Genomic DNA, 21130 nt, shown 5'->3' on the forward strand with positions numbered 1-21130 from the left:
CCCTCTTGCTGTTCTGGCTTCTGAGATTCAGAATATTTTTTTTCCTGTTTTCCTCCTCCAAAAACTAGGTGCGTCTTGTGGTCTGGTGTGTCTTATAGAGCGAAAAATACAGTAAATAAAATTATTATTATTATTATTATTATTATTATTATTATTATTATTATTATTACGTCCTAAAGAAAAGAGGGATATTCCAAGATCAAATTAGAAACCAGGACAGCTTCTGTAAATCTGGGCTGTCCCTGGAAAATAGGGACACTTAGAGGGTCTGTCCAGGGACCCCAAAGCCCACCACTATCCTGGGGTTCCCCAGATCCCCCGCCCTCGAACTCGTGACTTTTCACCCAGTGCTGACAGCACACTTTCAAGCTTATCTCTGCAGCGCGTCGGGGTAGAAGAAACGGGCTCCTGTGCAAACTCGGAGAAGCTCAAGCGGAGGCTTATTAAAGCAAACTGAACAGCACGCAGCTGTTTTAACAAAATGTGGGTCACGTCAGAGCTGCCAGAGCGTCGCTTTTACAAAGCGGCCTGCTGTTGCAGCGAGCGACTGATACGGCGCATCGTGAGCTGCAGTTATCGGCCTCAAACAGGTGGCGCTTTTATTCATGTGTGAGGCGCACGCAATGTGCAAACACTCCAGAAATAAAACGTGTGTGTTTTCGCAGGACAGAAGCTCTCTCGGCTGATTATCTATTTCAAACAAGCCGGAGACGGAATTGTTGCAATCGCCTCTCGCCTGCTGCAGGGGACGGGGCGCTTGTGTGACTCCCTCTGCTGTCCCCAAAGGTGACCCTGATAATCGCAATCACACAAACACACAAATTGGCAAGGAGGAGGAGAATGAGCTGTGAGGCTTGGATGCAGAGCAGGCTGTAATTTCCACTCAAGGAAAGAAGCTTGACTGAGCATAGACTGAGCATTGACCGTGCTATAGTACGCCATGCATAAAAGAGAAACCATGCCCTTTTGCACACCTTCGAATGCAAAGGAACAGGCAGTCCAGTGTTAGTCATTCCCACTGAGGTCAGTGGGAACTTTAGTTAAACCATGGGCAGGGGCGCCGACTTATAAAAAATATTGGGGGGGCCCAAGACCTCCAAACCGCTGCTGCTGGGGGAACGAAAGGGGCGAGCCCCGGGCTGCCCCGACCTTAAGTGAACCTGTGAGGGCCCGCCCTTTGCGGCAGCCGATTGGCTGCCGCCGTGGGCGGTGAATATTAATGATGTATCATTTTTGTGCTTCATGCTGTGGCCACAGACATGTGATCTGATGGTGAATTTGGGGTGACCCAATGCAAAAATCCTGAGAATCCCTGTGGATCCATGCTTTGTAACCACGTTTTTGCACCATTGCAGCCCCAGGCAACAGTGGGTGTGTGATTTTTGGGGGGCAGGCTGTAGCCATGGACATGCTATGTGATCTGATGGTGAATTTGGGGTGACCCAATGCAAAGATCCTGAGGATCCCTGTGGATCCATGTTTTGTAACCACGTTTTTGCACCATTGCAGCCCCAGGCAACAGTGGGTGTGTGATTTTTGGGGGGCAGGCTGTAGCCATGGACATGCTATGTGATCTGTTGGTGAATTTGGGGTGACCCAATGCAAAGATCCTGAGGATCCATGTGGATCCATGCTTTTAAACCACATTTTAAGTGGGGAGGGAAGGAAAAACACAGAACGGACAAGGAGCACGAGAGGGGTGTGCAGAGAAGCAGCTGGCTAAGAATGCAGGGGAGGGGTATAACGGCAGGGAGGAAAGGAAGGCAAAAGTTTTCCCTCACCTACCCACCCAAGCCAGCCAGCTCGCACGCTCTCTCTCTCTCTCTCCCTCCTGCCTGCTTGCCTGGAGGGGAGGGGCTTTCCCTGCTCTTTGTTCCGTTTGAGCAAACACAGCAAGGAAACAGAGGAGGGTGGGCAGTAAGACCCTGAGGCAGAATGCAGGAAAGCAGCCGCTTCCTCTTTTTGAGGGAAAAATACGGTAATAATTTTCTTTAATTATTGGGGGGGCAGAGCCCCCCCAAACGAATTTTTGAGGGGGCTCGGGCCCCCTCAGGCCCCATGGAGTCGGCGCCTATGACCATGGGTAGGCAAACTAAGGCCCGGGGGCCGGATGTGGCCCAATCGCCTTCTAAATCCGGCCCATGGACGGTCCGGGAATCAGCGTGTTTTTACATGAGTAGAATGTGTCCTTTTATTTAAAATGCATCTCTGGGTTATTTGTGGGGCATAGGAATTCGTTCATTTTATTTTATTTTTTCAAAATGTAGTCTGGCCCCCCACAAGGTCTGAGGGACAGTGGACCGGCCCCCTGCTGAAAAAGTTTGCTGACCCCTGGTTTTAGCGCTAACCTGCAGGTTTCCCTGGGGGATAAAAGCAGAGTAAATGCAAGTGTGGATGAACTCTGTTGGTGCAGAGTTTCAGCCGTAAATATTGTACGTGTGAAACATTCAGAAAAAGTCCTGACATTAAGAGCTGTTCGGCAGCAGAACAGACTCCCACGAGAGGTGCTGGACTCTCCTTCCTTGGAGGTTTTCTAGCAGAGGTTGGATGGCCATCTGCCATGGATGCTCCACCTGAGATTCCTGCATTGCAGGGGGTTGGACTAGATGACCCTTGGTGTCCCTTCCAACTCTTAAGATTCTATGATTTTATGAAATCCCATCTTTTTCGGTCTGGATATGTCTGACAGGGCCCCAGAGTTTAATCAATAAATTGGTTTGAGGAATCAATCAATCAGCTAAAAGTGCCTACATTTAATCAGGCAGCATAACATTATTAAAGGTAAAGGTAAAGGTACCCCTGCCCGTACGGGCCAGTCTTGACAGACTCTGGGGTTGTGCGCCCATCTCACTCAAGAGGCCAGGGGCCAGCGCTGTCCGAAGACACTTCCGGGTCACGTGGCCAGCGTGACATCGCTGCTCTGTCGAGCCAGAGCTGCACACGGAAACGCCGTTTACCTTCCCGCTAGAAAGCGGTCCCTATTTATCTACTTGCACCCGAGGGTGCTTTTGAACTGCTAGGTTGGCAGGCGCTGGGACCGAGCAGCGGGAGCGCACCCCGCCACGGGGATTCGAACCGCCGACCTTTCGATCGGCAAGCCCTAGGCACTGAGGCTTTAACCCACAGCGCCACTCGCGTCCCATATAACATTATTATTATTATTTTAAAAAAATATTTTTAATACACAACTTTTAAAAACGGCAGATGGCAAGTCCCTTTGTAAAAGTGTCCCCCTGTTTCTCTTTGACACAGGAAGGAAAGACTTTTCTACAAACGCTGGTAAGTCGCATGTGTGCATCCTCTTAACACTGCATGTTTCTTGCTTCAGAATGATTGCTTTGACTCATGTACCTGCACTATTTTGCAGGTACTAATCTATTCCAGCTTGATCACCCCCCCCCCCCGCTTTTTAGTAGATGAATACAGGATCAACCACATAAGCTTCTCCAATTGGGTGGATTTTTTTGTTTTGTTTATTGTTTTAAAGTGTATATTAGAATTAGGTTTTAAAACCTATTTTAATTGTTTCTTGTATTTTTTTTAAACTTAAGTTAGTTTTTATTGCAGGATTATAAACCTCCTTGAGCCGTGCAAAAGGCAATTCATAGATAAACAAAATATGTTTTTTTTTTAAAAAGTATATCATTTATCAGGTGGCAGACAGCATAGTTTCCATTTCATTTGCATTTTTTAGGGCAGTGATGGCCAACAGGTCGATCACGATCTACTGGTTCCCTAAAAACTTTGGCTTCCTAAAAACTTTGGTAGATCACTGCCTGGTTTCTTATGCTGTGAGTAGATCACAGTCTCTTGAAAGTTGGACATGCCTGTTTCAGGGAATTCAACCGTAAGTGCAAACACACAGGTTTTTAAAAAGTAGGATTTTCAGAGTCATTTCATATTTTAATTATGATGCAAGCATCACTCACCACTCATTTAAAGGCGCAGAGGCCACTTTTCAAGGAGAAGGTTTGTGCACTCTTTCTTCTTGACCTTGAAAAATAAAATGATTTAAGTGCCAGCTTCAAGGATGAAGGGAAAAGTGGGCTAATTGCACATCATCTCCCCATATGCAGCACTATTTATTTATTTAGAGAACTTTGCACAAGCCAGCGTAGAACGAATGGGCCAATAGATAAGAAAAATTCATAAAACACCACAATCCTTAAAAACACATCACAAACCAGCAAAGCACAGTTACTTATAGCGCCAGCCTTCAGGTCCCTCTTCCTCCAAACAGCTGCTAGAAAAAGGTGTGTCTTGACTAGTCACCTAAAGCTATAGAGAGATGGGGCTAGATGCACCTCAGAAGGAGGGAGACACCACTAAAAGGGCCCTTTCCTGGACTCCACACCACCTACCTCATACAGAGGAGAGACCACCAGGAGGGCTTCAACTGCTGATTTGAGAGAACGGGCTGGCTGATATTGCACAAAGTGCATCGTGTTCTTTATTCGAGCATTAACTAACCAAGCAGTGCTCTTTTCTCAGCTTAATTCATGCGCTGATTTTGGCACAGAGTGCCAGGCTGGGCTCCGGTTTGCTCTCTGCTAAAGCATTAGCCACCTTGCCGTTGCTCAGGCGTGATCCACAGAACCTGACAACGCGTCACTTGGTCGCACCTTGTTTTTCAGAAAGCTAATTGCTGTTTTCGGGACAGCTGTGAAGGCGCGGTTTTTCTTTTCAGGAAGTGAAAATAACATACATTCGCTGCAGACCTATACCATAGAATCATGAAATTGTAGGGTGTGAAGAGATTTCAAAGAGTTGTCTTGTCCAACCTCTGCTTAAAAACCTCCAAGGAAGGAGAGTCCACAACCTCCCGAGGGAGACCATTCCACGGTCAAACAGCTCATACTGTCAGAAAGTTCTTCCTAAAGTTTAGTTAGAATCTCCTTTCTTGTAACTTGAAGCTACTGGTTCGAGTCCTACCCACCAGAGCAGGAGAAAACAAGCTTGCTCCATCTACCGGGTGACAGCCCTTCATATATTTGAAGATGGCTATCCTATCTCCTCTCAGTCTCCTCTTTTCCAGGCTAAACATACCCAGCTCCTTCACCCGTTCCTCATAAGGAACGCTTGGTTCCCAGTCCCTTCATCATCTTGGTCGCCCTCCTCTGCACACCTTCCAGCTTGTCAGCCTCCTCCTTAAATTGTGGCACCCAGAATTGGATACAGGACTCCAGGTGTGGTTTGGCTGAAACAGAATAGAGTGGTACTATGACTTCCCTTGATCTGGATGCTATACTTTTGTTGATGCAGCCTAGAATAGCATTTGCCTTTTTTGCTGCTGCATCACGCCATTGACTTGTGTTAAGCTTGTGGTCCACCAAGACCCCTAGATCCTTTTCACATGTACTACAGTGGTGCCTCGCAAGACGAAAAGAATCCGTTCCGCGAGTCTCTTCATCTTGCGGTTTTTTTGTCTTGCGAAGCAAGCCCATTAGCGGCTTAGCGGATTAGCACTATTAGCGGCTTAGCGGATCAGCTGATAAGCGGCTTAGCGGATCAGCTGTTAAGCGGCTTAGCGGATCAGCTGATAAGCGGCTTAGCGGCTTGGGAAAAAGGGGGGGGGAGGAAAAAACCCCCACAGGAACTCGCAAGACATTTTCGTCTTGCGAAGCAAGCCCATAGGAAATTCGTTTTGCGAAGCACCTCCAAAACGGAAAACCCTTTCGTCTAGCGGGTTTTCCGTCTTGCAAGGCATTCGTCTTGCGGGGCACCACTGTACTGGTAAGCCAAAGCACTTGGGGCCACCTTTCAAATCATAGAATTATAGAGTTGGAAAGGACCTTGAGGAACATGTAGTTTATCCCTCTGCAGTGCAGGAATATGCAGCTGTCCCGCACAGGGGTCGAACCTGCAACCTTAGCTGACCATCTGCCCTGAACTATCCTGAATGCACTTGTCTTAGAGCTGTGGATTAGGCTTAGAGCATCAGTTGCCGGCATGATGTTTGAGACTTTGCAACACAACTTCCTCTACAGTGGTACCTCGGGTTAAGAACTTAATTCATTCCAAAGGTCCGTTCTTAACCTGAAACTGTTCTTAACCTGTGGTAGCACTTTAGCTAATGGGGCCTCCCACTGCCACCGTGTGATTTCTGTTCTCATCCTGAAGCAAAGTTCATAACCTGAGGTACTGTTTCTGGGTTAGCAGAGTCTGTAACCTGAAGCGTATGTAACCTGAAGCGTCTGTAACCTGAGGTACCACTGTACTGCTAAGAGTGAACACTCAGAGAGGGCCATATGTGCTGTATATTCTGTCACCATCAGTTTGTTTCAATGCCTTCACTGAGCCTGCATCCAAAATCCTGTGCCCATTTCACCATAACTGCCTTGACTTGTTCTTCTTTTGTTTCCCATTCCAAAAGGTAATCGTAGATTCGTGAAATATTTTTTCCTTTGATAAAAATTAATTCTCTTTCAAATTTAGATGTTTCTTTTGCAATTCCTTGTTTTAAATCCATGGCCAATCTTTGCTGTAACTGAAAATACTGTAACCAATCCGTTAGGTAAAGGTAAAGGGACCCCTGACCATTAGGTCTGGTTGTGACCGACTCTGGGGTTGCGGCGCTCATCTCGCTTTATTGGCCGAGGGAGCCGGCGTACAGCTTCCGGGTCATGTGGCCAGCATGACTAAGCCACTTCTGGCGAACCAGAGCAGCGCGCAGAAACACCGTTTACCTTCCCGCTGGAGTGGTACCTATTTATCTACTTGCACTTTGACGTGCTTTCGAACTGCTAGGTTGGCAGGAGCAGGGACCGAACAACGGGAGCTCACCCCGTCGTGGGGATTTGAACTGCCAACCTTCTGATCAGCAAGTCCTAGGCTCTGTGGTTTAACTCACAGAGCCACCTGCGTCCCAACCAATCCGTTAGGTGACTTATAATTCCCTCGTATTTTTTCAATGTAGGCTTGTCTTTATCTATTTCTAGGACTAATCAGTACGTGGGCCAATCTGCTTCCATATTTCTTTTTTTTACTGTGGACATCGCCAACAGAAGCCATTGCAGAGCCTGTGGCACCTTCATCTGCTTGTGTGCTGAACTCTGTCCCCATGCAGCCAATCGCCCTGGATAAATATTTCCAGAGGAGTAGCCTTCTGCAGCAAACACAGCAGAGTCCTGCCACACCTCAAAGACTAACATCATATAACTTGCTTATATAAGTACGTTTCCCAGCACAATTCAAAGTGTTGGTGCTGACCTTTAAAGCCCTAAGCGGCCTCGGTCCAGTATATCTGAAAGAGCGTCTCCACCCCCATTGTTCTGCCCAGACACTGAGGTCCAGCGCCAAGGGCCTTCTGGTGGTTCCCACACTGTGAGAAGCCAAGCTATAGGGAACCAGGCAGAGGGCCTTCTCGGTAGTGGCACCCTCCCTGTGGAATGCCCCCCACCAGATGTCAAAGAGAACAACAACTACCAGACTTTTAGAAGACATCTGAAGGCAGCTTAGGGAAGCTTTTAATGTTTGATGCATTACTGTATTTTAAGGTTTTGTTGGAAGCCACCCAGAGTGGCTGGGAAGCCCAGCCAGATGGGTGGGGTGTAAATAATAAATTATTATTATTATTATTATTATTATTATTATTATTATTATTAGTCTAGATTCAGGTAGGTAGCTGTGTTGGTCTGGTGCAGTCGAAATAAAATAATAATAATAATGAATTGTCCAGTAGCACCTTATAGACCAACTAAGTTTGTTCTGGTATAAGCTTTCGCGTGGATGCAAGATTCTGTTGCTGGTTTTTCCTGGAGATACTGGGGATTGAACCAGCTGAGGGGGTTTGTGCATCTGCTTTGCATACATAAAGTCCGAAGTTGAATCCTTGGCATCTCCAGTTAAGGCCTAAAATCCCATAGCTGTCAACCGTCCCTTATTTGGTGGGAAAGTCCTTTATCCCAGCGCTGTGTCCTGCTGCTGTCCCTTATTGATGATGTCTCTTAAATTTCCCGGGTTTCAAAGGAAGCAGCTCCTCTCCTTCCCTCCCTGCCAGCCAGGGAGGAGGGAGACTCCAACTGTGTTGCTTGACTGCATTGCTCACCCAATAAGGAGTCTAATAACGACTGGGGGGTAGAGCTTGCATGCCTTGTGCCGATCAAATCAACCATGTTGCTTGGGGACTCACCTTTGCTCAGCGCTTCCCAGCGGGGAGGTGACGGTGGTTTTCCTTGCTGCATCCCCTTTGCTGGGTTGCTGCGCTGTGGGAACCACTGCTTGAGGCTTCGTTTGGCTGCTGGCTGGGCTTTCTGCCTTTGGCTCAGAGGGGCTCAGAAGTTGAACATACCTGTGTTTGGAAAATCCCTTATTTTGGCTGCTCCTCCTTTATTTTCAAGGCTGCTGGTCCCTTATTTTCAAATCTGTAAGCTGACAGCTATGAAAACCCTGGAAAATGGCTGCCAGTCAGTGTAGACAGTACCAAGCTAATTGGACCCATGGGCTGACTATTTTATAAAACAACTTCCTGTGTTCCTGGGAGTGGAACAGCAGGTGGTTAGCAAGGATTTCTCCCAGTCCTTCCTGGAGATCCCAGGGATCAAACCTTCAGCTTTCTGTGTGCACGGCATCTGAGGTACATTCCCATCCCGGTGCCACCTGTGCACAGTGCCACCTGTGCACAGTTTATGCTGCTGGCAGAGGCGTTGTGCATTAAACCCAGTGCAATATTGCCCAAGTCTGCTCCAAGCAGCCTTTCCTCAGAGCTACGGCCCACACAAGTTCTCTTGGTGTTCAGTCTTGTGTGTGTGTGTGTGCATGCAAATACACACGCTATATAATTAGCCCCTCGTTATGAAGGGTGCTATAGGAACCAGCAGGGAAATAATGTGTTGCTCCAAATGTATAATGAAATTCAATTAGCGCAAACGGCATAAGAACAGTTTATGGGCCGCTGATTGGGTGGTGGTGGGTTTCTAATTGGAAAAGTACCAGTGACGCGAGCTTCCCTATTATCTCTGCTCCACCTCCTACCCCAAAAGTCGGGAATGAAACTGGCATTAAAAGGAGCCTTGGCTGACAATGCTGCCCCCCCCCAAGTTAAATGTGCACGGATTGAATCTCCCTCTGATGCAGTTGAGGAATTGCTTTGTGTGCACTTAAAAAAGTCCCCCCCCTTTTTTTCTTTTAAATGAAAGCTGTGGTGGTAGCAATAGGCTGCCATTGATGATTGTGCCTTGCATGCTTCCAAGACCATCTCCTTTGCTGAATGAGCGAGTGCTGCAAAACACTGGGGTTTCTCTGCAAAAAAACAAAAACCCTGCAAATCTTTTGCACAGGTTTGGAGAAGATCCCAAATCTTGGGGTGCATAGTCAATTTTCCTAGAGTGAGCAATTTTGGGGCATGGTGGCTAGCAGCTTTCTCCCACTCCTGCACCAGGAAAGGCTGGTTTCTGCAACCTGTAAAAATTACGGAATTCTAGAACGGTTGTGTAATTTCTTGCTTTGTATAATTTATTCTGTGGAGTTTTTAGCTTTTTTTCTTTCTTGTTCGCATGATATATTTAACTGATTGCCTGTCCTGGAGCAGGACAAGAAACTCATTGGGGTAGGGCAGCGATATATCCCAATCCTGTGGCTTCTGTGATCTTCGCTGGGCATTACATTTAAGCATATCCCAGAAACTGCTTCAACTGGCCAGCTAAACCAGGTGAGGGTAGCTGACAGGTCTCAAACCCTCGATGAGTTAGGGATTTCCCTTCATGCAAAGACTGGCTCTAGCAGACAAAGCAATCGTGGGTCCAGCGGTCAAGAAGGCGGTTTCTGAATGTGCTGTAGAGGGAAGTGAGGAGCAGGTGGGGCTCGTCAACCTGGGAAGGGAGCCAATCTAGGAGAAGGAAAACTCTGATCCTGAATCTCTGCTGCCTTCCAGGAAATCTTCGGCAGTAGAAAAGGCTCAGGAGTAAACCCTACACAAATCCTTAAAATGGTTGGATGGTGCCTTGAATGCCTCCTTCCATCAGCTCCTGTAGCCAAGCTGGTGCTCAATGTCTTGCTCTGCTTTCCTTTGGACCACATGAGCCAGGCTGGGAGGGGCGGGTCTCGTCATCCGGGCAGCCCAGGACCTCCATAAATACCACCCAGGCTTGCGTTCTGCAGGGGGGGGGGGCGCGTGCCACATAATAATAATGATAATAATAAAATTTATTTATACCCTGCCCTCCCCAGCCAAGACTGGACTCAGGGCGGCTAACACCAGGTATTAAAACAATCGATTAAAATACAACTTAATAACAAGATTAAAATACAACATTAAAATGCAGCCTCATTTCAGTAGAAACTCAAATCAAAAACTTTTTGGGGATGAAAACGTCAAGTCTTCACCAAGGCCAACTATCCAGACTGGTCCTATGTGGGCCAGAAAAAAGCCAGGGAAGTCCCCAAATAGGAGTTCCATCACAGAAGGAAAAAGGAAAGAGGGGGAGGGGATCAAGTTGATTCCAAGCCAAAGGCCAGGCGGAACAACTCTGTCTCACAGAAATCAGACCCTGCAGGGCCCTGGTCTCATGAGACAGAGCGTTCCACCAGGCCAGAGCCAGTGTTGAAAAGGCCCTGGCCCTGGTTGAGGTTAATCTGATTGCCTTAGGGCCCGGGACCTTTAGGGTGTTGCTATTTATGGACCTTAAGGTGCTTTAGTGCTGCTAATGCAGCAGTTTGACTTCGTGACCGGAGGCGCACTCCATGGTCTGTTGAGACAGACGGATGCCAACCACAGCAACAAAGGGGGTGGGAGGTGGGTCAGAAGGCACATGAGACCACCGCTTTGCTTAAGCTAAGCCAGGGGCTAGCGACCCTAGTGGGTACGTTTGGAATTTTCAGAAAGCGCCTTGGCACCAGTGGCAAACTAGCTGTCACGTCTATATGTGTGTGGGACAACACAAAAGGGGTGCCACAGCTAAAATAGGAGACAAAGAGACAGGACTTCTAAGTGATGTAGACATGCCCCCCCATTGCCTCAATTCAGTTGTCATATTGATTGGCGGGAGGCAGGGGGGGCAGAGGCACCTTAATCAGGCACTCTCTGCTCCCAGAGAGGAGCTGTTTGCGCTGTTCCAATGTTCCTTCTGGGTTGACATCCTCAGTCCTTTTCTGTCCCAAAGTGGGACAGAAGGCAAGGACTCAGAATAGTGGGAACATTTTCTCTGTCTTGCCAAATGCAAGGTGGTTCTTTTAAAATGAGATTCAGAAGTAATAAAAAGACACAAGTGAGTGAGAAGTTGAAAGATTTTATTCTAAACAGCAAGCAATATATACATACCAAGCAAGCACTTGCATCTGCCAATTGGAAGCCCTCAAGAAGCGGCAAAGTGACTCCCCCAGGTAGCCTCAGTTTGCACAGCCCTGCAGTTGGAACACGAGATTCTCAAAAACTCTGCCCACAACCACCCGATCTATAGACAGCTAGCCTGTGTGGCTTGCCCGACTGGCTATGTGCAGCTCATTCATTAACCACCCCCTCCCAATGCCTCACTTTCTCAAAACAATGTCCAACATCAGAGAAGGTACCTAGCACTATCACTTCCAACTGATTACAGGGGTGAGCAAACTTTTTCAGCAGCGGGACGGTCCACTGTCCCTCAAACCTTGTGGGGGGCTGGACTATATATATATATATATATATATATATATATATATATATATATATATATATATTGGGGGTGGGAAATGAATGAATTCCTATGTCCCACAAATAACCCAGAGATGCATTTTAAATAAAAGCACACATTCTACTCATGTAAAGACACCAGGCAGGCCCCATAAATAACCCAGAGATGCATTTTAAATAAAAGGACACATTCTACTAATGTAAAAACACGCTGATTCCCGGACTGTCCGTGGGCCGGATTTAGCAGGCGATTGGGCTGCATCTGGCCCCCGGGCCTTAGGTTGCCTACCCATGGATTAGGACAGACATCCCCAAACTCAGCCCTGCAGATGTTTTGCAACTACAATTCCCATCATCCCTGACTACTGGTCCTATTAGCTAGGGATGATGGGAGTTGTAGTCCCCAAAACATCTGGAGGGCTGAGTTTGGGGATGCCTGGATTAGGACATTAAAGGCTGTTCTTATGCCATCAAAGAGCTTATCAAGAGTCAGGGAGGGGGAAGAAACAGAGGCAGGAAAGGTAACCATGTCAGATCACTAACTCCTCGAAAGACAATTCATCTTCCAGGTAGATTGCCCATACAGCTCCTAGAGCAAATCAAAGACCAGGAGGACCATAGGAATTTCCTTTGGCTGAGTCCAACCATTGTGTGATGGCCTGGGAATCCGATTCAGAGGCTGAACTGGAGGAATCCCAGCCTGCACAGGAGTCCCCGCCTCCAGGGCCGGCTGAACTGGGGCAGGGCCTTGATTCTGAAGCGCCTGCACTTGTGCCGGATCCTCAGGAGCAGGCGCCAGGTGAATCCACTCTGGCTCCAGAGGTGGTTGAGGACTCAGTTCCTACAGGTGAGCCTCTCCTGGGGCCCAGTAACCCTTCAGCCTCTCCTGAACTGCAGAGGCTCAGGGCAGAGAGGCGAAGGGAACTGGTTTCTCCCAGGAGGAGTGCTCGCCTTAAGGCCAGGAGAGGCAGGTCTCCTGGGGGCCGGGACCGCCCCTGGCCTCAGAGAAGATAAAGGCCAGTCAGCACGGTCCCAGGTTGCGGGAGCAACGTCGTTGAAGAGCTGTTTCGGCCAGCATCCAGTCCTGTTTCCCCCAGAGTTCCTGTCCTTGCCCCGGCTTCCCGCTGTGGACCCCGCTTCGCCCGAGGAGGACTGTCTGCCGACCCTCAACTCAGGTCCTGGACCTCGCCCCACGGTAACCTCCCCCCTGGACCAGCACACATTGGTTCATGTTGTTCAGTATTGTCAACATTGCCAGACAGGGGCACTTCAAGATTTCAGGTGGGGTTCCCTCACAGCCCTCCCGAGAGGTGCCAAGGACCTTCTGTGTTCATAGGAGATGGAACACCATTAATGTCACTTACCTGGGCATGACAGCCATCAAATTCCATAGGATTTCCTTCTGAGTAGACATGGTTACAGTTACGCCGTCAAGCTGAGCACAAAGGTGACAGGCCTGTTCTTTTCCTACCCTTTCCTGCAGCTCCCTTGGGAATCCTGCCTCTTTTTACAAATGCTTAATCCCTCTGCGTTGTCACGCACGCCTGGGAACGCCCATTTGCCGACATGACCCCGCAAAGCGCCAGCTTAACGCCTTGTGCTTTCTTCCTTGTGCTTTTCCTCACCGCCAGTTACTCCTGAAGCGATTGGGTTCCTCTCAGCTGTCGGGGTCTTCATCGTCCTCTTTGCGGTCCTCTTCCTCTTCATCAACAAGAAGCTGTGCTTTGAGAAGATTGGGGGCCTCCCCTGCTTGGAGCAACGCGGGAAACGTAAACGCTACAAAGAGAAGTCGGCCGTTCACGAGAGCCTTGGTAAGTACCGCCAAACTCCTTAAAAGAAATCCGAGTAATTTTAAGGAATAGATCGAAATCCCCTGCTTTTAGCAAAACTCTAAATTGATTGGAACTGCTGTCTTTTGCTTTCTGGCACCCGTTGGCCACATTTGCACGTCACACGAAAGAGCCATCAATTAGCCATGATGGCGAACCTTTTCCACCTCGGTCCTGAATGATTAGTTCGGATTCCTGTATTGCAGGAGGCATAGGTACTGGCTTCTAGAGGCCAAGGAAGTTTTGGCCCCCCAGTGTTTTTTTGAGGGGCAGAAGGGCCCCCTCAATGTTCAGAGGGTGTTTAGTTCCACCCCCTGGCTGCTAGGGCATCCCATCAGTTCCCCTCAATCAACTTGAGAAGATGACACCTCTGGGCCGGGGGCTTGGAGTTTGGGTTGATTTTGACCCCTTCCAATCCCACAGGTGTATGATTCTGAGGGCCACATTTCCCTGTGGACAACCTTCCAGGGTCCACATGCTGGTGGTGGGAGGGGCCAGAGGTAAAAGTGGGTGGAGCAAAAAATGTAAGGGCAGATAAAGATGTCTGGGTGATGCCATTCAGCACCTCCTCATCCTGTTGTTTATGTTTTTAGATATGCTGCAATCCACCCACAGTGGCTAGGGAAACCCAGCCAGATGAGTGGGGTATAATAATAAAATTATTATTATTACAGTATTATTATTATTATTATTATTATTACAGTGGCACCTCAGGTTACCTAAGCTTCAGGTTACCTACACTTCGGGTTACACACTCCGCTAACCCAGCAATAGTGCTTCAGATTAAGAACTTTGCTTCAGGATAAGAACAGAAATCAGGCTCCCGCGGTGCAGCAGCAGCAGAGGCCCCATTAGCTAAAGTGGTGCTTCAGGTTAAGAACAGTTTCAGGTTAAGAACAGACCTCCGGAACGAATTAAATACTTAACCTGAGGTACCACTGTACTGTGTCATGCAGAAGCTGGAATGATCTCATGTGAGTCTCAGGCTTGCACAAATTCTCCAGGAAGAGGACTCCCAACAGCATTTTGCTTCATTTCTGCTGAATATTTTGAATTATTTTTGCATGCAAACAGGGGTTTGTGGTTTATATCAAACTCAGGTTTGTTTAACCAAGGCTTGGAGTTGACTTGCTTTGAAAGTGACCAGAGTATTTTATATGACAAGCTGAGAGTTTCATGAAAAAGAAGCGCGGCTAAAGTTGTGCTCTGGACCAGAGGGGGAGACAAAGGGGGGGCATCAAGGGCAGGTGGGGCTCACTTTGGCTCATTCCGGCTTGTGAATGCCACACTAAACTATGGCTTACCGTGACGTGCCAATGCAGCCATTAGGTTTGCTCTGACAGCAATGAGTTCTACGAGAGTAAATGGTAAAATTCATAATGCTGGAATAATAATTCCTATATTTTATTCTTATCTTCTGGGGTGTCTTGGATGTGAGGCAACAGCCACCTGCGAAATTGATGGTGTTTCCTTTTGGGTGCTTTCTACTTGGTGATGGCTGTTCTCCTCCTGCTTCTTTGGCATTGGGAAGTAGGGTTAGGTTTAGGGTCAATGTTGGAGGTAGGGTTAGGTTAGGGTTGGGTTTAGGGTTAGGATTAGTGTTGGAGGTAGGGTTAGGGTTATGGTTGGGCAAGATCAACTGCAGGGTTTGCAAAACTTGGGTCTCCGGCTGTTTTTGGACTACAGTTCCCTATCATCCCTGACCACTGGTCCTGCTCACTAGGGACTATGGGAGTTGTAGTTCGAAAACAGCCAGAGACCCAAATCAGGGAAACCGCCAGTGGCGTAGCGTGGGTTGTCAGCACCCGGGGCAAGGCAAGTAATTTGCGCCCCCTAACCCGTGGATTTGCGCCCCCTAACCTGTGGATTTGCGCCCCTAACCCTAACCCCCAGATGTTGCACCCGGTGCGGCCGGCCCCCCTGCACCCCCTACGCTACACCACTGGAAACCGCAATCTACTGGGAAGAGTTACTTGGGCTCACATGGGCCTGAGCTGTTTGGTTTCTTTGAACAAAGAGCTACCGTATTTTTCGCTCTATAAGACGCACCAGACCACAAGACGCATCTAGTTTTTGGAGGAGGAAAACAAGAAAAAAAAATATTCTGAATCTCAGAAGCCAGAACAGCAAGAGGGATTGCTGCACAGTGAAAGCTATCACAGAAGCCAGAACAGCAAGGGGGATTGCTGCTTTCATTGCGCAGCAATCCCTCTTGCTGTTCTGGCTTCTGTGATAGCTGCACAGCCTGCATTCGCTCCATAAGACGCACACACATTTCCCCTTACTTTTTAGGAGGGAAAAAGTGAGTCTTATAGAGCAAAAAATACGGTAGCTACACTGATGCTTTGTGAGTTATTTTTGACCTGACCCTGGCACCTGCCTCTGACAACATGGGAACTGCAGGTGGTGAGCTCAATGTCGGGGGGAGCGTGTTTTCATGGCGCCTGGGGTGGGTGCACCAAAATGTGCCCTCGATAAATCTGTGCCTCAGGGCTACGGTTCCTGCCCTTGCTATGCCTCTGGGAGAGCTCACTCTTGCCCTCAGGTCCTGCCTGCAGAATCCCATTTAGCATTTGGTTGGCAGCTTTAGGAACAGGATACTGGATGAAGTGGGGGTGTGGCCTGATCCTGTTCTATAGTCCCAGCAGTTGGGACTGGGAAGCAGTGCAGGGAAAGCCGTCCCTGCTCCTTCCGCTCTCATGGATTTGTACCCGTTTCCAGAAATGTGAGGAGAGGTCTTGCATTGCGTAGCTTGTGGGGCTCACGTTAGCCTTTTGTTTTGTTCTCCGCCACACACTCACTGTTACACAAACACCGATATCGCTCTGTTAAAAAGTTCCCTTTGTTGAGAGCTTTGCAAAGTCTTTCTTTCTCCTGACAAGTATTGCAATGCGAGGGCCTTACAAAAAAGGAAAATAAAAATGACAACATCTCTCCTTCGCTGCGTTGTGGGCGTCGGAGCTTTTTGGAGCTGCCACAGACAGCAGTGCAAACATATATTTACCAAAGCTTTTAAAAAAATGTGAAGTATTAATAAACAGGGTAGGTTTTAAAAACTGAGGAAAGTGGGAGGAAAAGGGGGGGTGCTGGGGCTGAGAAGACTTGCCTGCACGCTATAGTGATTTGCATTTGAAAGTAATTCTTACATGATTGACAAGTAAATCCTTTAAAATGTGGTATTTATAATGGAAAGGCTCATATCGCCTTGAACCACAGCCTGTACTGTGGGAGAAAGATGGCATTTGTATTGTTGTAGCCTTGGGTGTGTATATATAGAGAAAGTGCTGCTACTTATGAATTATACTGGGAAACTGAAGTAGGAAACAGTTTTTCCTTTTTGCTAAAATGGGCAAGGTGATGTCAAAGCTATTTAGAACATTTACCTGTTCGCTCTGTTGTCTTGGGATGGGGGTTTTAATGGATGTACCAAGAGGAAGAGGAATTTGACCCAAACAGCCTTTGTGCTCATGCATGCTCTATCTTGACACGGGTGGCACTGTGGGTTAAACCACAGAGCCTAGGACTTGCCGATCAGAAGGTCGGCGGTTCGAATCCCTGCGACGGGGTGAGCTCCCGTTGCTCGGTCCCTGCTCCTGCCAACCTAGCAGTTCGAAAGCACGTCAAAGTGCAAGTAGATATATAGGTACCGCTCCGTCGGGAAGGTAAACGGCGTTTCCGTGTGCTGCTCTGGTTCGCCAGAAGCGGCTTAGTCATACTGGCCACATGACCCGGAAGCTGTACGCCAGCTCCCTCAGCCAATAAAGCGAGATGAGCGCCGCAACCCCAGAGTCGGCCACGACTGGACCTAATGGTCAGGGGTCCCTTTACCTTTACCTTTACTGAAACCACATATAGAGTCTGGGGACCACATTTAGGATGTGATGGGGCGCTCCCATTTGTTCATCCGCCTCTGCTGCTTTCACATATTGAAAGGGAAGTGGGGGGAACCAGATTAGGGGGGGAAATAGGGACGTGGGTGGTGCTGTGGGTTAAACCACTGAGCCTAGGGCTTGCCGATCAGACAGTCGGCGGTTCGAATCCCCGCAACAGGGTGAGCTCCCGTTGCTCGGTCCCTGCTCCTGCCAACCTAGCAGTTCGAAAGCACGTCAAACTGCAAGTAGATAAATAGGTACCGTGCGCTGCTCTGGTTCACCAGAAGTGGCTTAGTCATGCTGGCCACATGACCCAGAAGCTGTACATCGGCTCCCTTGTCCACTAATGCGAGATGAGCACCGCAACCCCAGAGTCGGCCATGACTGGACCTTACAGTCCTTTACTTTAGGGGGCAAATGGGCTACAGTGACAGCAGGGCCTGATTTAGGTTTGATGAGGCCCTAAGCTACTGAAGGTAATGGGGCCCTTTATATGTCCAGCTGTCCTTTGTCAACAACAAATTGTTGCTGTTTTTTGTGCTTAATATATGCTATATGGTAATTTATGGACCTAATAGGTATCTAAAGTGATTTGCACATAACAAAATATGTATTTTATCAAAGTGATTGTTGAACTGAAATACAATTAAGAAGTATATTAATAGTGAAATACAATTAAGAAGAAGTATATTAATAGTGAAATAATTATTAAGCTCTAATTTAAAATGATTTTTTATTCATAACAAACTTAATAACGCAAACACATTGGCATTTGGCAATAACAAAAGTTCCTTTAGAAACACAATTTACAAAGACTAATAATCTAGTCTCTCGAAACTTGCTATAACATGGAATAATAATTGTGGGGTTTTTTTATCCTATATTTTGGAAATGTGCATCCAGTTTTTTCTCCCTTTAAATTTTTTTGGGGCCCCCAAGAGAGTGGGGCCCTAAGCTATATCTTGTTTAGCTCATACGAAGCGCTAGGAGGCGAGGTTCAGGCAGGGGAAAGATTCACCCCTGTTCAGTCCCCTTCTCCCATCACTGTCAGTGGGGCAGATCTGTGAACTAGGTTTCCCCAACCCTCCAGATGTTGAAGAACTGCTGCTCTCATCCCCCTAATGGTTGGTCGTGCTTTCTGAAGGGAGTTGTAATCAAAAGCTTCAGATTAAGGAAGGCTGAAATATATAAATGTGAGTTTTTCTGCCATATCCAGTTGATTCTGAATTTCTAGGCCAAAGAGCTCATTCAGACATACCCTCCAGGGACCCTATTTTACAGGGAGAGTCCTGGAATTATGAAAGCCATCTTGGTTTCTGATTTGATCCTGGAATGTCTCAATTCCTCCCGCCAGCGCCACCAAGCTTGGGGAGGGGGAGCGACGACAGCAGCAGCTTCTGATGGAGCATCCTGTTGGCTCTTTATGGTTGCCACTGCTGGCCTCCTCCCATAATAATAATAATAATAATAATAATAATAATAATAATAATAATAATAAATTCTATTTATACCCCGTCCTCCCCAGACAAGACCTGGTTCAGGGCGGCTAACACCAGGTATAAAACAATTGATTAAAATACAACTTAACAACAAGATTAAAATACATTAAAATGCAGCCTCATTTCAGTAGAAACTCGAATCAAAAACTTTTTGGGGATGAAAACATCAAATCTTCACCAAGGCCAACTATCCAGACTGGTCCTATGTGGGCCAGAAAAAAAGCCAGGGAAGTCCCAGAAACAGAAGGGGAAAGGAAAAAGGAAATAGGAAAGAGGGGAAGGGGATCCAGTGGCGTAGCGTGGGTTGTCAGCACCCGGGGCAAGGCAAGTAATTTGCGCCCCCTAACTCGTGGATTTGCGCCCCCTAACCCGTGGATTTGCGCCCCCTAACCCTAACCCCCAGATGTTGTGCCCGGTGCGGCCGGCCCCCCCTGCACCCCCCACGCTACGCCACTGAGGGGATCAAGTTGATTCCAAGCCAAAGGCCAGGCGGAACAACTCTGTCTTACAGGCCCTGCGGAAAGAAATCAGATCCCACAGGGCCCTGGTCTCATGAGACAGAGTGTTCCACCAGGCCGGGGCCAGAGTTGAAAAGGTCCTGGCTCTGGTTGCCCCCTCCTAAATAAATTAAAACGAAATTGGGATTAAGTAGTTGTCAGGGTTTCTGGGAGAGAGGAGGAGATGACAGAGGAGACGGAGAGCGAGTGGGAGGAGGGGCAGAAGGATGAGGAAGAAGATGACGGAATTCTGAGGGAATCCACGAGTCTGAGCAGCGAGTCAGAGGATTCTCAAAAGGGGGTTACCTTAATCAAGCAAAAGGGAGGAGAAGGGAGAAGCGGAGAGGAGCCCAGTGGAAGACAGACGCAGCAAGAGGCGTCTCAGCCGGAACGGAGTAAAGGGGGTGGAGTCGTCAGCCTCTCGGAGGGAGCAGGATTAGGAGAGAACAGAGAAAGGGGGTTGGAGCAAGGTGTTCAGCCGGAAAGGGTGGAGAGCAGAACAAGGGGTGGTGTAGCGGTCGAAAGAAAGGTCAGCAGCAACGTACGCGCGCCAAGTTCAAACGTAGAGGCGCGCGGAAGTGGAGAGAGCTCAGGGGAGGAGCCCGGCCCTAAAGCCAGAAGGGGGGGGGGAAGAGGCGGCAGAGGATTCAGCCTCAGGCGAGTCACGGAGAGAGGGAACCCAGGGGGGCAGGAAGACCCTGCGGAAAAGAAAGGAGAGGAAGAGGTGGTCTAGAGCCAGGCTATTAAGTTGGTGTGGAAGAGGGGAGGAGTCAGAGGGGACTTCAGCGGTCTAAGGTGACAGACGTACGGCCACGATGCTGTTCTGTACGAGAAGCAGAAATCTTCAATAAACTTTTCCTGTAAATAAACTGCAACGGAGTGAGGTCTCTTGTGAGCTGGGACCCGTCCTGGGTGGCCGTGACAGTAAGTCCCCTCTCAGAAAGCAAAAAAATTTTTTTGCGAAGCTCACGAACGGGAGCGGCCATGAGCGCTGAGGAGCAGCTGGTTGCACTGCGGGATCAGGTTACCGCTCTCACATCGGCAGTCATTGCTTCGCAGAAGAAGAATGACGACTTGGAGAAGACGTGCCAGGATTTGCAGGCAAGGTGGGAACACGCGGACAGGGCGGGGGCCCCAGGTTCCAGAGCGGAGGGCATTGCGCTTGGACGGAGGGGGGGTGCCCTGGTTCCGCATTTTAATGGCAACTTGCAAGACTATCCCAATTTCAGAGCGGACGTCGTATATGCACTGCATTTACTCCGTCACGATTTTAAAGATGAGGAGGAGAAAGTGGGGTTCATTGTTTCGCACCTGCATGGGGAGGCCAGGGCTTGGCTACGCAATCTGTGGCGCGAAGATGGACCGGCCCGTCGCAATTCAACTGCGTTCATCAAAGCGATGGATTCTTGTTTTCAATCCTCTGTGGATGTGGACATTGCGCGCCGTCAAATGCACGGGCTGAGGCAGGGGAAAGCGACTGTGCGCCAATACCACTCTAAATTTTTTGCATTGCTCACCGCCTTAGATTGGCCAAAGGACAGTAAACCGGTCAGAGATCTTTTTTGGGAGGGATTGAGCCCCCCCATCAAGGATGAGATCGCTAGGGGGGACAGACCCCAGACCCTAGAAGACGTGGTGCAACGGGCTTTAGCTATTGGAATTCGACATGAGGGACGTCCGTGGCACGAGGAGGACGGGTCCCAAGCGCGTGCGCAAGCGAGGACTCTCCCTTTTGTGCACAGGGATTTCAGCCGTGCGCACCCCTCGCCAATGGGGAAGGGCAGCGAGGAGCCAATGGAGATTGGTGGTGCTAGGGCTCAGAAGCCAT

General features: G+C 48.5%; 1 protein-coding gene across 1 annotated transcript in view; it reads left to right on the top strand.

Annotated features, from left to right (window-relative positions):
- SYT16 (synaptotagmin 16) overlaps positions 1-21130 on the top strand; it is a 141049-nt gene that overhangs the window by 57248 nt on the left and 62671 nt on the right. The window contains exons 2-3 of the mRNA XM_081911651.1: positions 3253-3279; positions 13237-13416. Coding sequence (XP_081767777.1) covers positions 3253-3279; positions 13237-13416 — 207 coding nt within the window. The remainder of the gene's footprint in view (positions 1-3252; positions 3280-13236; positions 13417-21130) is intronic.

This window comes from Podarcis melisellensis (genome assembly GCF_964234715.1).
Source record: "Podarcis melisellensis genome assembly, chromosome: 1".
NCBI lineage: Eukaryota > Metazoa > Chordata > Lepidosauria > Squamata > Lacertidae > Podarcis > Podarcis melisellensis.